General features: G+C 41.8%; 1 protein-coding gene across 2 annotated transcripts in view; it reads left to right on the forward strand.

Moving 5' to 3' along the window:
• The first annotated feature begins 2,559 nt into the window (after positions 1–2,559).
• The window catches only part of LOC144523484 (guanine nucleotide-binding protein G(q) subunit alpha-like), a 40,825-nt gene continuing 28,445 nt past the window's right edge, over positions 2,560–14,939 (forward strand). Inside the window, exon 1 of one of the 2 annotated variants that reach the window (XM_078259056.1) lies at positions 2,560–3,667. In XM_078259056.1, coding sequence (XP_078115182.1) covers positions 3,532–3,667 — 136 coding nt within the window. In that variant the 5' untranslated portion in view covers positions 2,560–3,531. The remainder of the gene's footprint in view (positions 3,668–14,939) is intronic. The other variant, XM_078259055.1, reaches the window with a different exon arrangement.

The following is a 14,939-nucleotide window of genomic DNA, read 5'->3' on the forward strand; positions in this document are numbered from 1 at the left end:
GGACTCGGCAGTGTTGTGACTGTGGAGTCACCCATGGTGATGGGGGTGGGTGGGGCTGCGTCCTTCCTAAAGTCCACAACCACCTCCACTGTCTTCAGAGCGTTTAGCTCCAGGTTGTCCTGACTGCACCAGGTCACCAGGTTGTCAATCTTCCGCCTGTAGGTGTACTCATCCCCACCAGAGATGAGTCCAATGAGGATTGTGTCCAGGGTTCAAAATTAATTTTTTGGTCCACCAGCCGAATGGCTAGTGAATGTTCACATTTGACCAGCCACTCTATAGATTACCATTGCTGTTTTTGGCTGGTGAGTGAAGCAAATCTACCAGCCACTTGCATACTTTACCAGCATTTGGCTGGTAGATGATGGTAATTCTGAACCCTGGTTGTGTCGTCCGCGAACTTCAGGAGCTTGACGGACTGGTGACTGGAGGAGCAGCTGTTGGTGTACAAGGAGAAGAGCAGAGGCGAAAGGACGTGGCCTTGGGGGAACTGGTTCAGATGGTCAGAGAGTCAGCGACGTGTTTCCCCAGCTTCACACTGCTTACTGTCAGACAGGAAGTCTGTGATCCACCTGTAGGTGGAGTCAGGCACATGCAGGGTCAGCTTGTCCTGTAGCAGGGCTGGGAGGATGGTGTTGAAGGCAGAGCTGAAGTCCACAAACAGGATCCTGGCGTAGGTAGGAGTCCAGGTGCCGGAGGATGAAATGAAGAGCCATGTTGACTGCGTTGTCTACAGACCTGTTGGCTCTGTAGGCGAACTGCAGGGGGTCCAGGAGTGGGTTCTGAGGTGAGCCAGAACAAAGCGCTCAAAAGTCTTTATAACCACAGAGGTCAGGGTGACGGGTCTGTAGTCATTTAGTCCTGTGATCCTTGTTTTCTCCGGAACAGGAATGAAGGTGGAGGACTTGAAGCAGGCTGGTATGTGGCATGTTTCCAGTGAGGTGTTAAAGATGTCTGTGAACACTGGAGACAGCTGATCAGGGCAGTGCTTTAAGGTGGACAGCTGCTTTGCAGGTTTTTTTTTTTTTTTATACAGTCTGTTGACTTGTCTTTCCTGAATAGAGAGGGTTGTTGTAGTGGAGGGGGGGACCCTGGGGTGGGTAGTGACCAGTAGTGATGTGGACCCCACACCTACGGGGGTGAAAGAGGTGTGGCTGGAGGGGTGGAGTCACAGGGGATGAGGACAGGGCTGCATGGTCCTTTAAAAAGAGTGAAAGGTGTTCAAATTGTTTGCACCGGTTGTTGATGGAGGGGGGTGGGGCCTTTAATTTGTAGTTGGTTATTTGTCTGAGCCCGCTCCAGACAGAAACCGAGTCATTAGCTGAAAACTGTTGTTGGAGTTTCTCAGTGTACAGTTTTTTAGACTATTTCAACCAGTCCATATCCACTCCTCAACACCTATTTCTTTTCTTTTTTTCTCATTTAAATTTTTTCTTAATTCTTAATAGCAGAGTATATAAGAGTATATAAGTACAGGGTTGGTCTCAACCCCTATTTCTAGAATCACTGTTACATCGTTACACCAGCCACTGTTAATGTAAAAGTAATGGTTTCACAGAAAAATGTAGCATTACACTGTTGTACCGTAGTTTTTTTTAATCTACTTTAGTTAGTCCAGTGGTTTCCAACCTAGGGGTCGGGTCCCCTCCAAAGCACAAGATAAATCTGAGGGGTCATAAGATGATTATTTAGGTAGAAACAAATAAAACATAATTTCTGCAACACAGATTTGTATTCATTTTTAGGACTTTTTCATAATTGTTGATATTTTGTGAAATACTGGATACCTTTAATCTCTTTGGGCTTCAAAAAGGTATAATAAATGAACTGCTGACAACTCAAAGACCTCTAAAACATGGCCCCAATGCGACTCTGCCTTTTTGTAAGGGGTCACAATCCAAAAAGGTTGGAAACCACTGGTTTAATCATCTTTTTTTTTTTATCTGAAAAGTAAATAGTAACTAGAGCTGTCAGGTAAATAGTTGCCTTTGAAGTGCAGTGGAAAAGAAATATAAAGGAGCATAAAATGGAATTAATCAAGTACCTCAAGAATAGTAGGCTACTTAGGTGTAGTACTTGAGTAAATAGGCTACTCTTTCCTGCTTGCAGACAGATGTGTTTTAACTAGATACAAAAATATACAGCCAAAATACATAAAAGCAAAAGAGAAGAAAAACATAAATGAAACAAAATAAAGTAGGCTAATAACACAAACATGCCAGGGTCAGCAAAAAATAAATAGAAAATAAATTAAGTAAAAACATTAAATAGGGAGCTCAATCTTACAGTTTCAATGTTTTTTTTGTTTTGTTGATGTAACAGTCAGGATGAGCACACACACATTAGTGTGTGGATCTGTGGGTCTTTGACAGGAGATGGGCGTTGCCCGTCCAGCCAAATGTCAGTAGCTTTCGCTGACACGCCTCCTAAAGGAAGACTTCCTCTCAAGCAAACTTGGGAATTTAACCATCCAGCAGAGGCCCGCCTTAAACGCCCACAAGTTCTTGTTTCATTCGCTCTGCGTCTGCCAATCAATTATATCCTAAGCAACGTCAGCAGCAGCAGCGCCGCACACACCGGGGCTGAGCGAGTGGGTGACGAAGAGCAATCACCACCACCAGGAAAAAATACCAGGAGCGATAAAATGCACGGACTACCAGGGTGCATTTGACTGTCAAGTTAGACGTTTGAGCATTTTGAGGGTTTGGTCCTGGCAAGGTCTTTTGGAGAACATTAGCTTAATACAATGAAGGTCCTCTTCTGTCAGGCCAAGCTTTCTGGTTTTTAGCCAGTTGGCTGTAATTCCAGGGATGGCTAGCTGAGCTAACTTAGCTAGCTAACAATTAGCCTGCCCATTTAGCTACACTGGTCAGTGGGTGCCTCCGTCTCCAAGAGGATAACTGCCCCGAACGCAATTGTTAAGCGATATTTTGAGTCTGGTTGCTACAAGGGTTATCGTTAGTCGAGTGCTAGAGACAGCGGGCTAGCCTATGTGGTTGTTCAGTAAATGGACAGTGTGACGGGCGCTCATTGTCACTGCGCGGGCGTACAGTGTTGGTTTCGGGGCGGTTAGCCTTGTACTCGGCCACCGGGCCACCAGCAGAGGGATCGTACTAATGTGGCAGCCAGTAGTGTCCCACTGTCTCTGGGACCCAAGTCGGTAGGTGATTTTTTTATGCGTTACCGAAACTAATATCAGCTAAGTGCATCAAATAAAAATGTTTATTTACACCTTAGGTAGTCATCCAAGATGTTTGCGGACATGTTGCATTGCACATTTTCTCTGATCAGCTGTCAGTTCCTGTAGCCCGAGGACTTACAAAAGACTTTGACTGAGCTGTCACACATTTGACACTTGACAGCAGTTCATCAACCATCAACAGGAAAGCCAGATTCTGCAGCAAGCATTTCAAGCTCGATTATTGGCTGGATATAACTTGTTGGAAACGGACTGTTGCTCATTTATTTGATACTTTGTGTGAGGTGTAGCCCGGCGCCCCTTGTCAGACGGGCTTTTCAGCTCATGCGGTGATGACTTTAGATTCCATGATGGCTTGTTGCCTGAGTGAAGAGGCGAAGGAGTCCAAACGAATCAACTCTGAGATCGAGAAACAACTCCGGCGAGACAAGAGGGATGCAAGAAGGGAGCTGAAGCTTCTTCTGCTGGGTAAGCCTGCATGATCACAGACAGTCTCATATTGGCATGGCTGGACACTTACACTTCGTCTCTAACCTCTTGATACTAACAAAACAGATACTAATGGCTACTGATTTTTATTGTACTGTAAAGGTTTGCACAATGCAAAACACTGCACCCACAATTGCACAAGCCATATTACCCTGGTCACCACAGGATTTGTGTGTGATGTGATATGCAAATCAAATTTCAGATGTGGTTCAGTGTGCTTCCAGTCTTACGGGAGCCAGTAGTGGAAACGCTAAGTGCAGCCATTGACCCAGGAAGCTTATTAATAAATGTATATCTTTTTTTTTTTTTTTTTTTTTTTTTACACAAAATGAAATTTACACCAACAAAGCTGCCATCTTGGGTCAGAGAAGTTTACAGGAAATGATGGGAAACAACCGTAGACAGTATATAAGAATGGCCCAACAGATCCCGTTGCTCTGGACGGAGACCAGTGAAAGATATTAGAAGCACTTTTCCGGTGAGCGCTGAGCGTTACTGCGCAGCCTCCAACTGAGAGAGACAACGTGAGCAACCTGTCTGAAAGTTGTAAGTCTTCTGGTAGCTGTGCCAAGAGAAATCTCAATCATTCCCAATCTTGCAGAGACGGAGAGCATAGGTATATGTAAGGAGATAACATGGACACAGGCTAATTATTGCTAACTAAAATGCTAGTTAACATTAGTAATTAAACGTAAACAGCTAATGTAAGTCGAAACTGCCTGTGAGCTTCTCCTGTACTATACGGTAATTCCTCTACTATGCGACAGTAAGTCGCGTGGTTATGACACAATCGTTAGCCTATTTTTACAAAAACGTCTAGTATGGAGCCATAACGTGAGATACAAGGTAATGGAGCCTTTTATACATTGTCGTGTTTCTTTAGAAATAAACAATGGACAAATAAAGTCTTTAAACGCTTCAGATGTAAAGTTATTCGCTGTCAAAGTGACGTCAAAATGAATGGCAGTCAATGGAATGCTAACGTTGAGTGATCGCTTTGTAGCATCAAAATGGCGCCATAGGAGGTTCGAGCTCTGAAGCGAAGCTTACCCCCTTGGAAACAACTCCTCAGCTTTTTGTCCCAGTCCTCTTGCTTCTCTTTTTCCACCAAAGCTAAAGTAAAAGCCACTTGACATTGACTGTCAGGTTGATGACAAACTTATAAACAAGACAAGTTAGATGACCACTCACAAGATAACAGAGGCAGGAGATTGTCTTCACTTGCTGATGACTCTTTACTAATGTGTAGCTGTGTTGGTTTGAGGGTATTTGACCTCATGTCATGTATGTGATGGTTATTCAGGCTTCATTTGTAATGGTTATGGTGTGCCTTTGCTTTGCTACAACTCACAAAACAATTAACCGACACACTACTGCATTAGAAAATAGGTTGTAACATTCTCCTGCTGTAAATCAAGTCATAAATATCTACATGGTTATCCTCTGAATTTAAAGGGGTGCTATGCAGTTTTGGCAATTTCTTTGCTTTTTGCTCGCAGGTTTCTCAATAGAGCTCCCCCTACAGCTTCAGAATAGATATTTGGCAGCTCCTATGTTTACTTGTGTCTGTCTTCAACCCCAAAAAAGTCATATAACCATTCCAATGACTCTGAAGCTGTTCAGTTAAGGTAAATTAAGCTAAACAAACCGCATAGTTCCCCTTTTAAAGGTTGTATGTGTTTGTTAGAAGTCAACTAGTCTCACTTTGCCAGACCTTCCTCCACAGCGCTGCAGAGGAAGGTCTGGCTAGTCCACACAACATTCCGGGATGGGAGAAAAATGTGCTCTGGTTTATTGGCATTTCTTTAAACCAATCACAATCGTCTTGACAATCGCTAAGCACCGGGAAAAGCCGCAGTGCCACTGCAAAATAGCCTCGGGAAGTAACTTGTTTACGTCCAAAAGTTGTTTTAGTCGTGCAACAGAAAACTCAAATTGGACAGATAGTCTAGCTAGCTGTCTGGATTTACCCTGCAGAGATCTGAGAAAAGGTTAACCACAGTCCTCATAAATCGACGGGAGTTTAAAATGCTAACACAAAGGAAGCCCAAGGCAACGGATATCCGGCCTAAATAAGTGAAATCCGGCGGAATTTCCGTCAGCAACGGAGCAATCCCGGAAGTGAAAAGTCAAGGATATAGACTAGAAGGCAACTGACTTATTCTAAATATACATAGATATATACATACATTATCAAGAATGAGTTTGACTAAGTAAAGCTTCTCAAAATCAGCTGTCAACTAGAGCTGCAAAGATTAATCGATTAGTTGTCAACTCTTGAATTAATCGCCAACTATTTTGATAATCGATCAAGACAAAAGTAAAAATTCTTTGATTCCAGCTTCTTAAATGTGAATAATTTCTAGTTTCTTCTCTCCTCTGTGACAGTAAACTGAATATCTTTGAGTTGTGGACAAAACAAGACATTTGAGGAAGGTTGGCAACGAATTTCATTATCGAGTCGTTGTGTCGCGCGACACGCCACTCAGTCGCGGAGATAAAAGCAGTTGAGTTGAGTGCCGTGCGGAGCGGCGCGGAGTGAAAGAAAAGAAAAAAGAGCAGAGCGGGGGTAGAGGAAATACGGAGAGAGACCGGTAATATTGTTCTGAAACACATGGCGGAGGCAGAGAAATCAGTTTGACCTACGTCATCCAAAATGTGGGAGCATTTCACACTACATAAATCGAAAACGTGTTAATTGCAAGATAAGCAAAAGCGACATGGCATGGCACAGGCGCACCACGGTGATGATTTAGCACCTCCTAAAAGGTAAACATGTTGGAGTCCTTGATGCGGAGGAAGGGAGTTCAACAGCAGGGTAAAGTCACTACAGAATCCTACTTTTGTTCCATTTTGAAGTGAGGAACGTAACGTCCCTCTTCTGGTGCTGGTGTGGTATTTACTCGTTATCCTGCTTGACAAGCTAGCGTTAGCTCGTTAATAACAGTAGTAAAGCAGAGGTGGTATAATTTGCAAGACTAAAGACACGTTTTTATTCACTCGCCTTTTTTGGCCCATTCATTTTTCAATCTATTGTCATGTGTATATATTCTGTGCTTTGTCCCATATCAGTTATTGTTGACAAATATGTTTGTGTGTGTTGTACTTTTTAATTTCATTTTAAAGTTCTTTTATAGCACTTGGTCATCTTAAGCTGTGTTTAAATGTGGTGTACAAATGAACTTAACTTGCACTTACTACAATGATGGTAATAATTTAATGAATAAGGTGTGTGTGTGTGTGTGTGTGTGTGTGTGTCTGTTCTTTGGGTTACTTACCTTTACACAACTATTAACTGAAACAACAATGTATTGAGTTGATGTAAATTAATGCTTTTTTTTTTTTTATCCGATTCATCGAGTAATCGAAAAAATAATCGACAGATTAATCGATTATTAAAATAATCGTTAGTTGCAGCCCTGTCAACAGTTCCCTTTTATTTCTGTAGTCGTCTTCCACATTACTGCAGTTTTATCTGCCTGTAAAACATGGCTTAAAAAAAGAACAGGTGTTGGGTTTTTAATTAAGTCTGTTACAAGGGAGACTGCATTCGCTTGGTGTCTGGTCTAGTAAAGGCCTTTTACTGAGGTGGCCCACTCTGGGAAATAACTGTTCTCCAGAGAATAGACTGTGCCATCCACAGACTAAATTTCATGAATAAAGAAGAGTAGCAGAGCCATTGTGTGGTGCTACGTGGTTGTGAAACAAATGTTTCTGCTCCTGTAGAAGCTAGAAGTCCGTATGAAATCAACCTTGTTTTAAGAAAAACATGTTTTATCTGCGATTTAATGGAGAAAAACTACACTACCCACAATCCTAAGCATAACAGCAACGTCTCTGATTGGTCCAACTCGCTGTTACCATAGAAACGTTTACTGTACCCGCGAAACCGTTGAAGTCTATGATAGTTTCTGTACACGGTCTTGTACCTTTTGCCTTTTTCAAAATGTTTTTTTTGTGCCGAATCAAATGTTTTATGCTCACTATTCATCTCGTAGCTGGTTGGCTTGGTTCAAGACTTAAAAGTCTATATATAAGCTATTTTCGAAACGTCAATGAAACAATTGAATGGGGAAAAACACTTCCGGAGACAGAGCCGAAAAAAAGTGGGCAGTCACTGTTGAGCTCTATTGTTGTTGTTATAGCTTTGTTAACATAAGGAGATGTTCAAATTGTATTATCAAGTAGAGTAGTGGATGCCTATTAAGCTTAGAATATGACCACAATAGCTTTTCAGAAAGATCCATTAAGAAACCCTCTATCCACAGCAACATTGTTAAATGGTTGTCAGTGGAACAACAGCTAGCCTGGAGGTGGGACAAGATCTGATCTCCATAACTGGCCTTTACACTTAGCCACTTTAAGTGTCTTGGGCTGACTGGAGGACTTGGGTAGTGGTTTGAGCAATCTAGCCAGATGTTTAAAAGGTGTAAATCCGTCCATCTCTCCAGGATGCATCCATAATGTTTACTCTTTTCACCTTTTTAAAGGGGTGATAGAATGATTTTATGGGGTATTTCACACTGTTCCTTAAGGTCTGTAGACTAGACAGCAGGTCTCATATTTCAGACAATGGAAAGTTATACCTTGTCTACTATTTTGTTATTAAATTCACTTATGAGATTTTTTTATGCAAGAAATCAACTCAGCTCAAATATGGGCCGTTTTACGAAAATTGATGGCTAATCGCAAATTTGGTAAGACGTGTCGGACTTCAGGAGCTCCACAGTCTGACAAGAAAGGGGCAAACTCCATACCCAGTAAAAGTCACTATTTCCCGGGTTACTGGATGACCGGGGCTCGGGGCTCCGCGGACCTCCGGAGCTGGCTGGCTGCCATAACTTTCGTATATTTACAGTTTGAATTTCGTCACATCACTTATAAAACAGCTACCCCAAGGTCTTATAAAGCTAACAATGGTGTCCGATTTCAATTTAATGCGTTTTTGTGAACATTTAGGAGTTTCGCTAGCTAGCTAGCTAGCTGCTACTGTCCCTTCAGACCTAGCTATGTGTACAGATCGCGGCTAGTTAGTTTCAATTTCGGCATAACTAGTATATTTACAGTTTGAATATCGTCACGCCACTTATAGAACACCTACCCCAAGGTCTTATAAAGCTAACGATGGTGTCCGATTTCAATTTAATGCATTTTTGTGAACATTAGGGCTTTCGTTTCAGAGGTCTAAGAGGAGGCTAGCTAGCTCTCATTGATAGAGCTCCATCCAGCCGCAGGCTTTATCAATGAGACTCGCGGACAAGAGGCGTTTATTTCCCCGATTGTTTGTTTGTTTAAATAACTCAACACACATATACATTATAAGATTAACTGGAACCTGTGGTAAGAGATTGCTGGCGTAACAAGCTTGCTGACCGCGCTCTCACTCACACACACCGGCCATTTAGCAGGAAGAGAGGAGCTGCAGGCCCTGGAGCTGTGTCAGGGCAGCGCCGTTTGGTAGTCATTAACCCAAAAAACGGTGACTTTGCACGGGTATGGAGTACCATGGGCTGCTAGCCTTGACGGAGCTCCATCTACCTCCCAGCAGGCCGGGGTCTGTGAAGGAAGGCGGGCCGGACGGCGAGGCAGCAACACAGGCAGCACTGGCCTCTGAACTCCCGACACACAGTCGGACAAAATTAACAATTAGCCATCAATTTTTGTAAAACGGCCCATATTTGACCTCTACATAGTTGATTTCTCGCATAAAAAAAATCTCAGAAGTGAATTTAGTAATTAAATAGCGTACCTCTGGAGATCTGCATGACCTAGCTAGATTCAGAAGACTAAGCTGACCTCAGGTCAGTGGTGTAGCCAATGCAAATGTTGGAGCGTGACAAAGACTAGGAGTTGGGATGCTGACTTCAACTTCCAGCTTTGTTGAGATTCGCCCGTTTTCAGCGGCAGTTGCAAAATATGAGTTTCATAGTAAAGGGATATCAATGGGATTTTGAGCTTCTATGTATGTCCTATTTACCCACGAACTGTCGTTCGTCAACTATGACAAGGTAAAATCGGTTTTGCATTCTATCACCCCTTTAACTACATCAGTAAGTGGTATGTGGAAGCTGAAATGAAACCGAAAACAACTGAAATTAGCTGTCATTCTCCCTCTCACGTTAAAGCGGCTCAGCGATTTCCAAACATATGGTCATTGAGCTGTTGTAGTGTAATGTTGTATGTAATGTATGGGCGAGAGCATGAGCTGTATATGTGAGGAAGTGGTGTGAGTAAGAAACTTTTGTCTCATTTGTACTTTATAAGTGCATTTCATCTGTATGTTTTTTCAGACTGATTAGTTGCTAGCAAAACTAGTAAAAGTGAGAATGTGAGCCCTTTTTTTTATACGTCTTATATTTTTGTGATGTGTATTTCCTAGATTTTATGTAGAAGTCTGTTCTGTGTTTAACTTGCGAGACAAATTTCCCCTTGGGTACAATACAATTAATGTTGAAAGTGCACGTTATTTTTTCTTTTGGAGGTTTTGGCCATTACCATGCAGCCTCAGGTGCATCAAACCACCGTCTGGACTGAAGTAGGAGCAAACGTGATTTGCACGTAGCCTGGGTTGGGCTCTAGATACCACTAATCATATTGGGCTGCTGAATAAGTCTGAGTGGCTTATGAATGTTGCTAACCACCAGTTACTATGTCACCAAGACCTAATTAAGCTATGTAGCTAATATAAAATAAGAGATATCAAACTGCTGGAATCTGTTGATATTTTGGTGTGATATGACCTCTCCGCTTAACTGAATGCTGCGGGATATCGAAGCACTGCTTCTCTACTTGTAAAATGGCTAAAATAATTCATTGTTGGCAACACACAAAAGCATCTGTTGATTCAGTTGGCCAACATATTGGCAAACATTGATAAGAAATATAAGTGTTGTTGGTGGAAAAAAAACAGTTATTGTCCTTCTTTTCCTGTGCACAGATGAGATGCAGTGATGGTGACTCATTGAAAGAGGTTGATTTGGATGACATCCTTTTTCCATCCGTGCAACCTATTTTTTTTTATTTATTTATTTTTAAGTACAAATTGCAGGAGTCATTTTTGTTTCAGCTTGTGGTGGGAGTCTGCTGTCACATTATTTAAGCTTGTGTGAAAAGGATCTAAGAACTATGTAGCTACAGTGTGAGTTATAGTGCACTCTGGTTGTCTCCCCTTATTTGCAACCTATTATGGACCTCTTTTGATTTTTTTTTTTTTTATAGACGTTCATGCATAGTGTAGCTTTTTATTATGTTTTTGGCTGCATATCTCGTTGAATCTTTTCTCTACAGTGGCTTGTGACTTCCTAAATCCACTGTTTTATGTCATATTTTTGTCACTAATTGAGAAAAGAAACTTTAAAGCCCATGTTGCAGGTTAACCACCACTGTTGATTAATGGGTACATAAAGCACTCAACATATGTATATCATTGTTAAAAATGTCTCCAAATAGTGTTAAAGGACAATTTACGTCGTTTAGTGGGTTTTTTAACGCAATTCGGTGATGACGTCACGTTGGGGAGACGTGCCTCAGCCTAGTACTAGAAATATGGTGACTGACTGGGATGAGGAAGAGGTGTTTTTACTGTCAGTGAATAGCACCGAGTGAAAGTCAAGGTTTTCTTTATATCTAGTGACAGTGATCATGTCGTTAGTTCAAATAAGTACCGGTAAACTTATCTAGCTAGATCTAGAAATAGAAGGCATCATGCTAGCTATGGGCTAACTTGCCAGTCCCACCTGTGAAATCCCCTGACGTTGTAAACACATTTTCGATTAGATATCTCACGTTTTGATGGTAGCCTACTAGCTCCAGTAACAACATATTTGCCTAGTGTTTATTTATTACTTGGACGGGGATGCTGTTCGGCTTTTCACAAGTTTATAGACAGCTAGCTAACGCTACGTCAACGTTTTGCTAACGTTAGCGCAACAGCATTAGCCTAGACAGCTAGCCTTCGGCGTTTATATCTGCGTCCACGTTGTCAACATAAGACATGTGGCGTTAGTGCTCCTTTTGTACCATAATTGTATTGAATGAAATGTTAAGCTTCGCTCCTACGAGATGGGTGGGTTTCACACAAATCTAACTGGCTATAGTTAGCCTGTACGTAGGCTGGCGGAATTAGCCAATGTTGCGTAGCCAGCCAGCAACTTGCTAACACATCCACGTGTGTCTCCATTTCAAACATCACTGCAGGTTGACTGCTTTTAGCAGCAGAGGTTGATTGTGGGCGACAATACTGTCGTGGTTAGCTCGCCGAAACTACTGCCGATTGCCGAAGATGCTGGCTGCCTACGCAACGTTAGCTAATTCCACTAGCATATATACAGCCAGTTAGCTTTGTGTGTAACGTAACAAAAACCCACCCATCTCGTAGGAGTGAAGCTTAACATTTTATTCAATAAAATTATCGTAAAAAAGGAGCACTAATGCCACGTCTTATGTTGACAACGTGGATGAAGATATAGGAAACTCTGAAGGCAGTCGTAATATTTACCTAGCCGTCTAGCCTAACGCTGTTGCGCTAACGTTAGCAAACGTCGGCGTAGCTAGCTATCTAAACTTGTGAAAAGCCGAACAGCATCCCCGTCCAAGCTGTGTTTCACTTTCCCTCCAATATTATTATACACATAATAAAGACACATAGACTCGGTCGAGACCAAAAGCCATATTTTGCAACACCAGTGGTACAGACTGAGACCATAGACAGTGAACCGAGACGGGGCTTTCGTCTTGTCGTCTCCCCAACGTGACGTAATGCAATGCATTGTGGGGGAAAGGAGAATCATTTCAAACCGCTGTAAAATAGTACTACTTTTTTGTATTTTATTCTGTTTTGTGATATCCATTGTATTGGATGTTGTTGGGTAACAGTTTAAATGTTTATTACCAACAAGCAAATTGCGCAAATTCGTTAGAAAATAAACCCTGCAAGATGGGCTTTAAAGTGCCCATATTATGAAAACTTTTTCTGGGATTTGGGGTGTTATTTTGTGTCTCTGGTGCTTCCACATGCATACAAACTTTTGAAAAAAAAAATCCATGCTGTTTTGAGTGAGATACGGGTTTCTGAATGTGTCCTGCCTTCAGTCTCCGGGTGAGTTGTTCAAAAGCTTCACTAGCCGAGACGAGGGGGCTAACCGCTAGCATGCTAGCTCGTTCTCAATGGCAAAACACTGCTACAACACACGCAAATTCACCCTAATCTACAAAATAAATTGTATAGAACTACTTACATGTCTCTGTTCTGCAGGTATTGCACGCAAAGTTGGAAGTACGCCCTCATTTAGAAGAAGTCTCCCGGCTAATCCTGCCTTGTACAGGCCGAAGTTGCAGAAACGGATAGCTAACTCATGTAATCCTTACCTAGCTACTGCGCATGTGCGACTGCCAACAAAGATCTTACAGAAGTTGCGAGGTCTCACTCTGTAGCTAAAACAGAGACCTGACACAGGGTGAAAAGAGGATCTGCAGCAATGTGCAGTGCAACAAAAATATGGTGTTTTTTGAAAATTAAACCATGTAAACCTATTCTGATACAATCTCAAATTACAATTATGAACCTGAAAATGAGCCTAATATGGCCACTTTAACAAAGAAAGTTTTGGGATGTGCTCAATAATTTGTTGCTGGTAGAGCAGAAACATTGCAGGTGAAACCAAATATTTCAGTTTTCAGCTGGAAATATTCAACCTTGCTATTGCTTACATTTGTTGATTACGATGTTCTAAATTGCATAGGAAGCTAGCTTTATGTAAAGGGTTACAGTTGGGTTTGATGCACTGTGAAATACTTATCTGCGACCTATAAGGAGCATTGCTGGTTTTGTATGATGTTGTAAGCGGAGGCAATTATTCCAGCTGTTTATCAGCGACAGGCTGGCTTTACTCAGTGGTGCGGTTAGCTAGCGGATGGTAGACATGCTGGCTGAGGAACAGCCAGGGTCAGAGGATTGCTCTGTAGCTAATGGAAGTCACAAGTAATTAAATGTACAGCCAGAGCCCAGGGAGCTTCATTAACAACACCAGTTTGTGAGCGGTCTTCAGGAAATTGGACCTTTTTTTTTCAAAATGTGGAAATGGCTGTTTTTGTTAGTGTCATACTGCTAATGTTGATTTTCACATTAGTATCTTCACTAACTGAAATTGGCAGATGACCCTTAAGTGTACAGGGGATTTGATGCCAAGTTAGGTTCCTGTGCAATGGCGTGTCTGTTTCGTTTCCCCCTGATCTTGAATTTGATCTTTTGTCTTTATGACAATATATTTTCATGTTCTTTTGATATAGTTTTCGCAGCATTGTCATTCCAAGTTATTCTATTACAAAAAAAAACAACGTAATTACGTCCCAAAGAGGATTGCTGTTTTAAAGACTTGAGGATGTTGTAATAACATGGAAACATATGTCATAAACATCAAAAATCTTGTCATGATGACAAATAAGATAGTGTTAGAAGAAGAAAAGTTCATGTAGTGCATTGTGGCAGTGTGCAAACAATGACTCGAGGCAGTGACTTTAACTTTTAAATGTGGATCCACTGTTGACTGAAGGTTAAGTCATTCATATGGCTGAAAAACGTGTACTAATGCAGTACTGCACAAATACTACTTATTTGTTCTTCTGTGGAAGTGTGTTCATATTGTACATAAGGAACATGTGACTTGCATCAGTTGTGGTTCCTACATGTAATAACAGAAAGTCACACTTTTATTTGAATTTTTCTTTTTTTGAGTAATGCATTTTCGTCTAAAATGGTCAAGTCAGCATTGTGTCGTTTGAGGACCAGTCTCTGACAAATTGATTGTTGTTTCTCATCATTTTATAACCATACCAGTCAAAAAATGTGTCTCTTGATCACAGTAATCTAGAGCTTTTAGGAAACACTTACTATAGGCCACCAGACAAATGGAGTTTCCAGCGTACCATGGCAGAGGTTGTTGCCTGTGATTAACCACCCATGCTTATTAGAATGCGGATCGGGCTGCATTTTTCTGTCCGTGCCCGGCCCGCGTCCGACAGAGCAGTAACCGAACCCGGCCCGAGCCCGACAGGCATTAAGATATTTATGTCCGAGCCCAAACTGAGCCCAACACAGTCAAAATCTTGTTTTTTTTCCTCATACTAATGACCTGTACGTTTGTTTGTGAGGAAAGCCCACTTTTATTAAGCAACTGTAGGAAGGCATTCGGAAATGTCAACAGATGAGCGCATCAGCGCACACGGGGCAACAAGTGCACGTTAACACAGGCGC

The sequence above is a fragment of the Sander vitreus genome, chromosome 9 (genome assembly GCF_031162955.1).
Source record: "Sander vitreus isolate 19-12246 chromosome 9, sanVit1, whole genome shotgun sequence".
Lineage (NCBI taxonomy): Eukaryota > Metazoa > Chordata > Actinopteri > Perciformes > Percidae > Sander > Sander vitreus.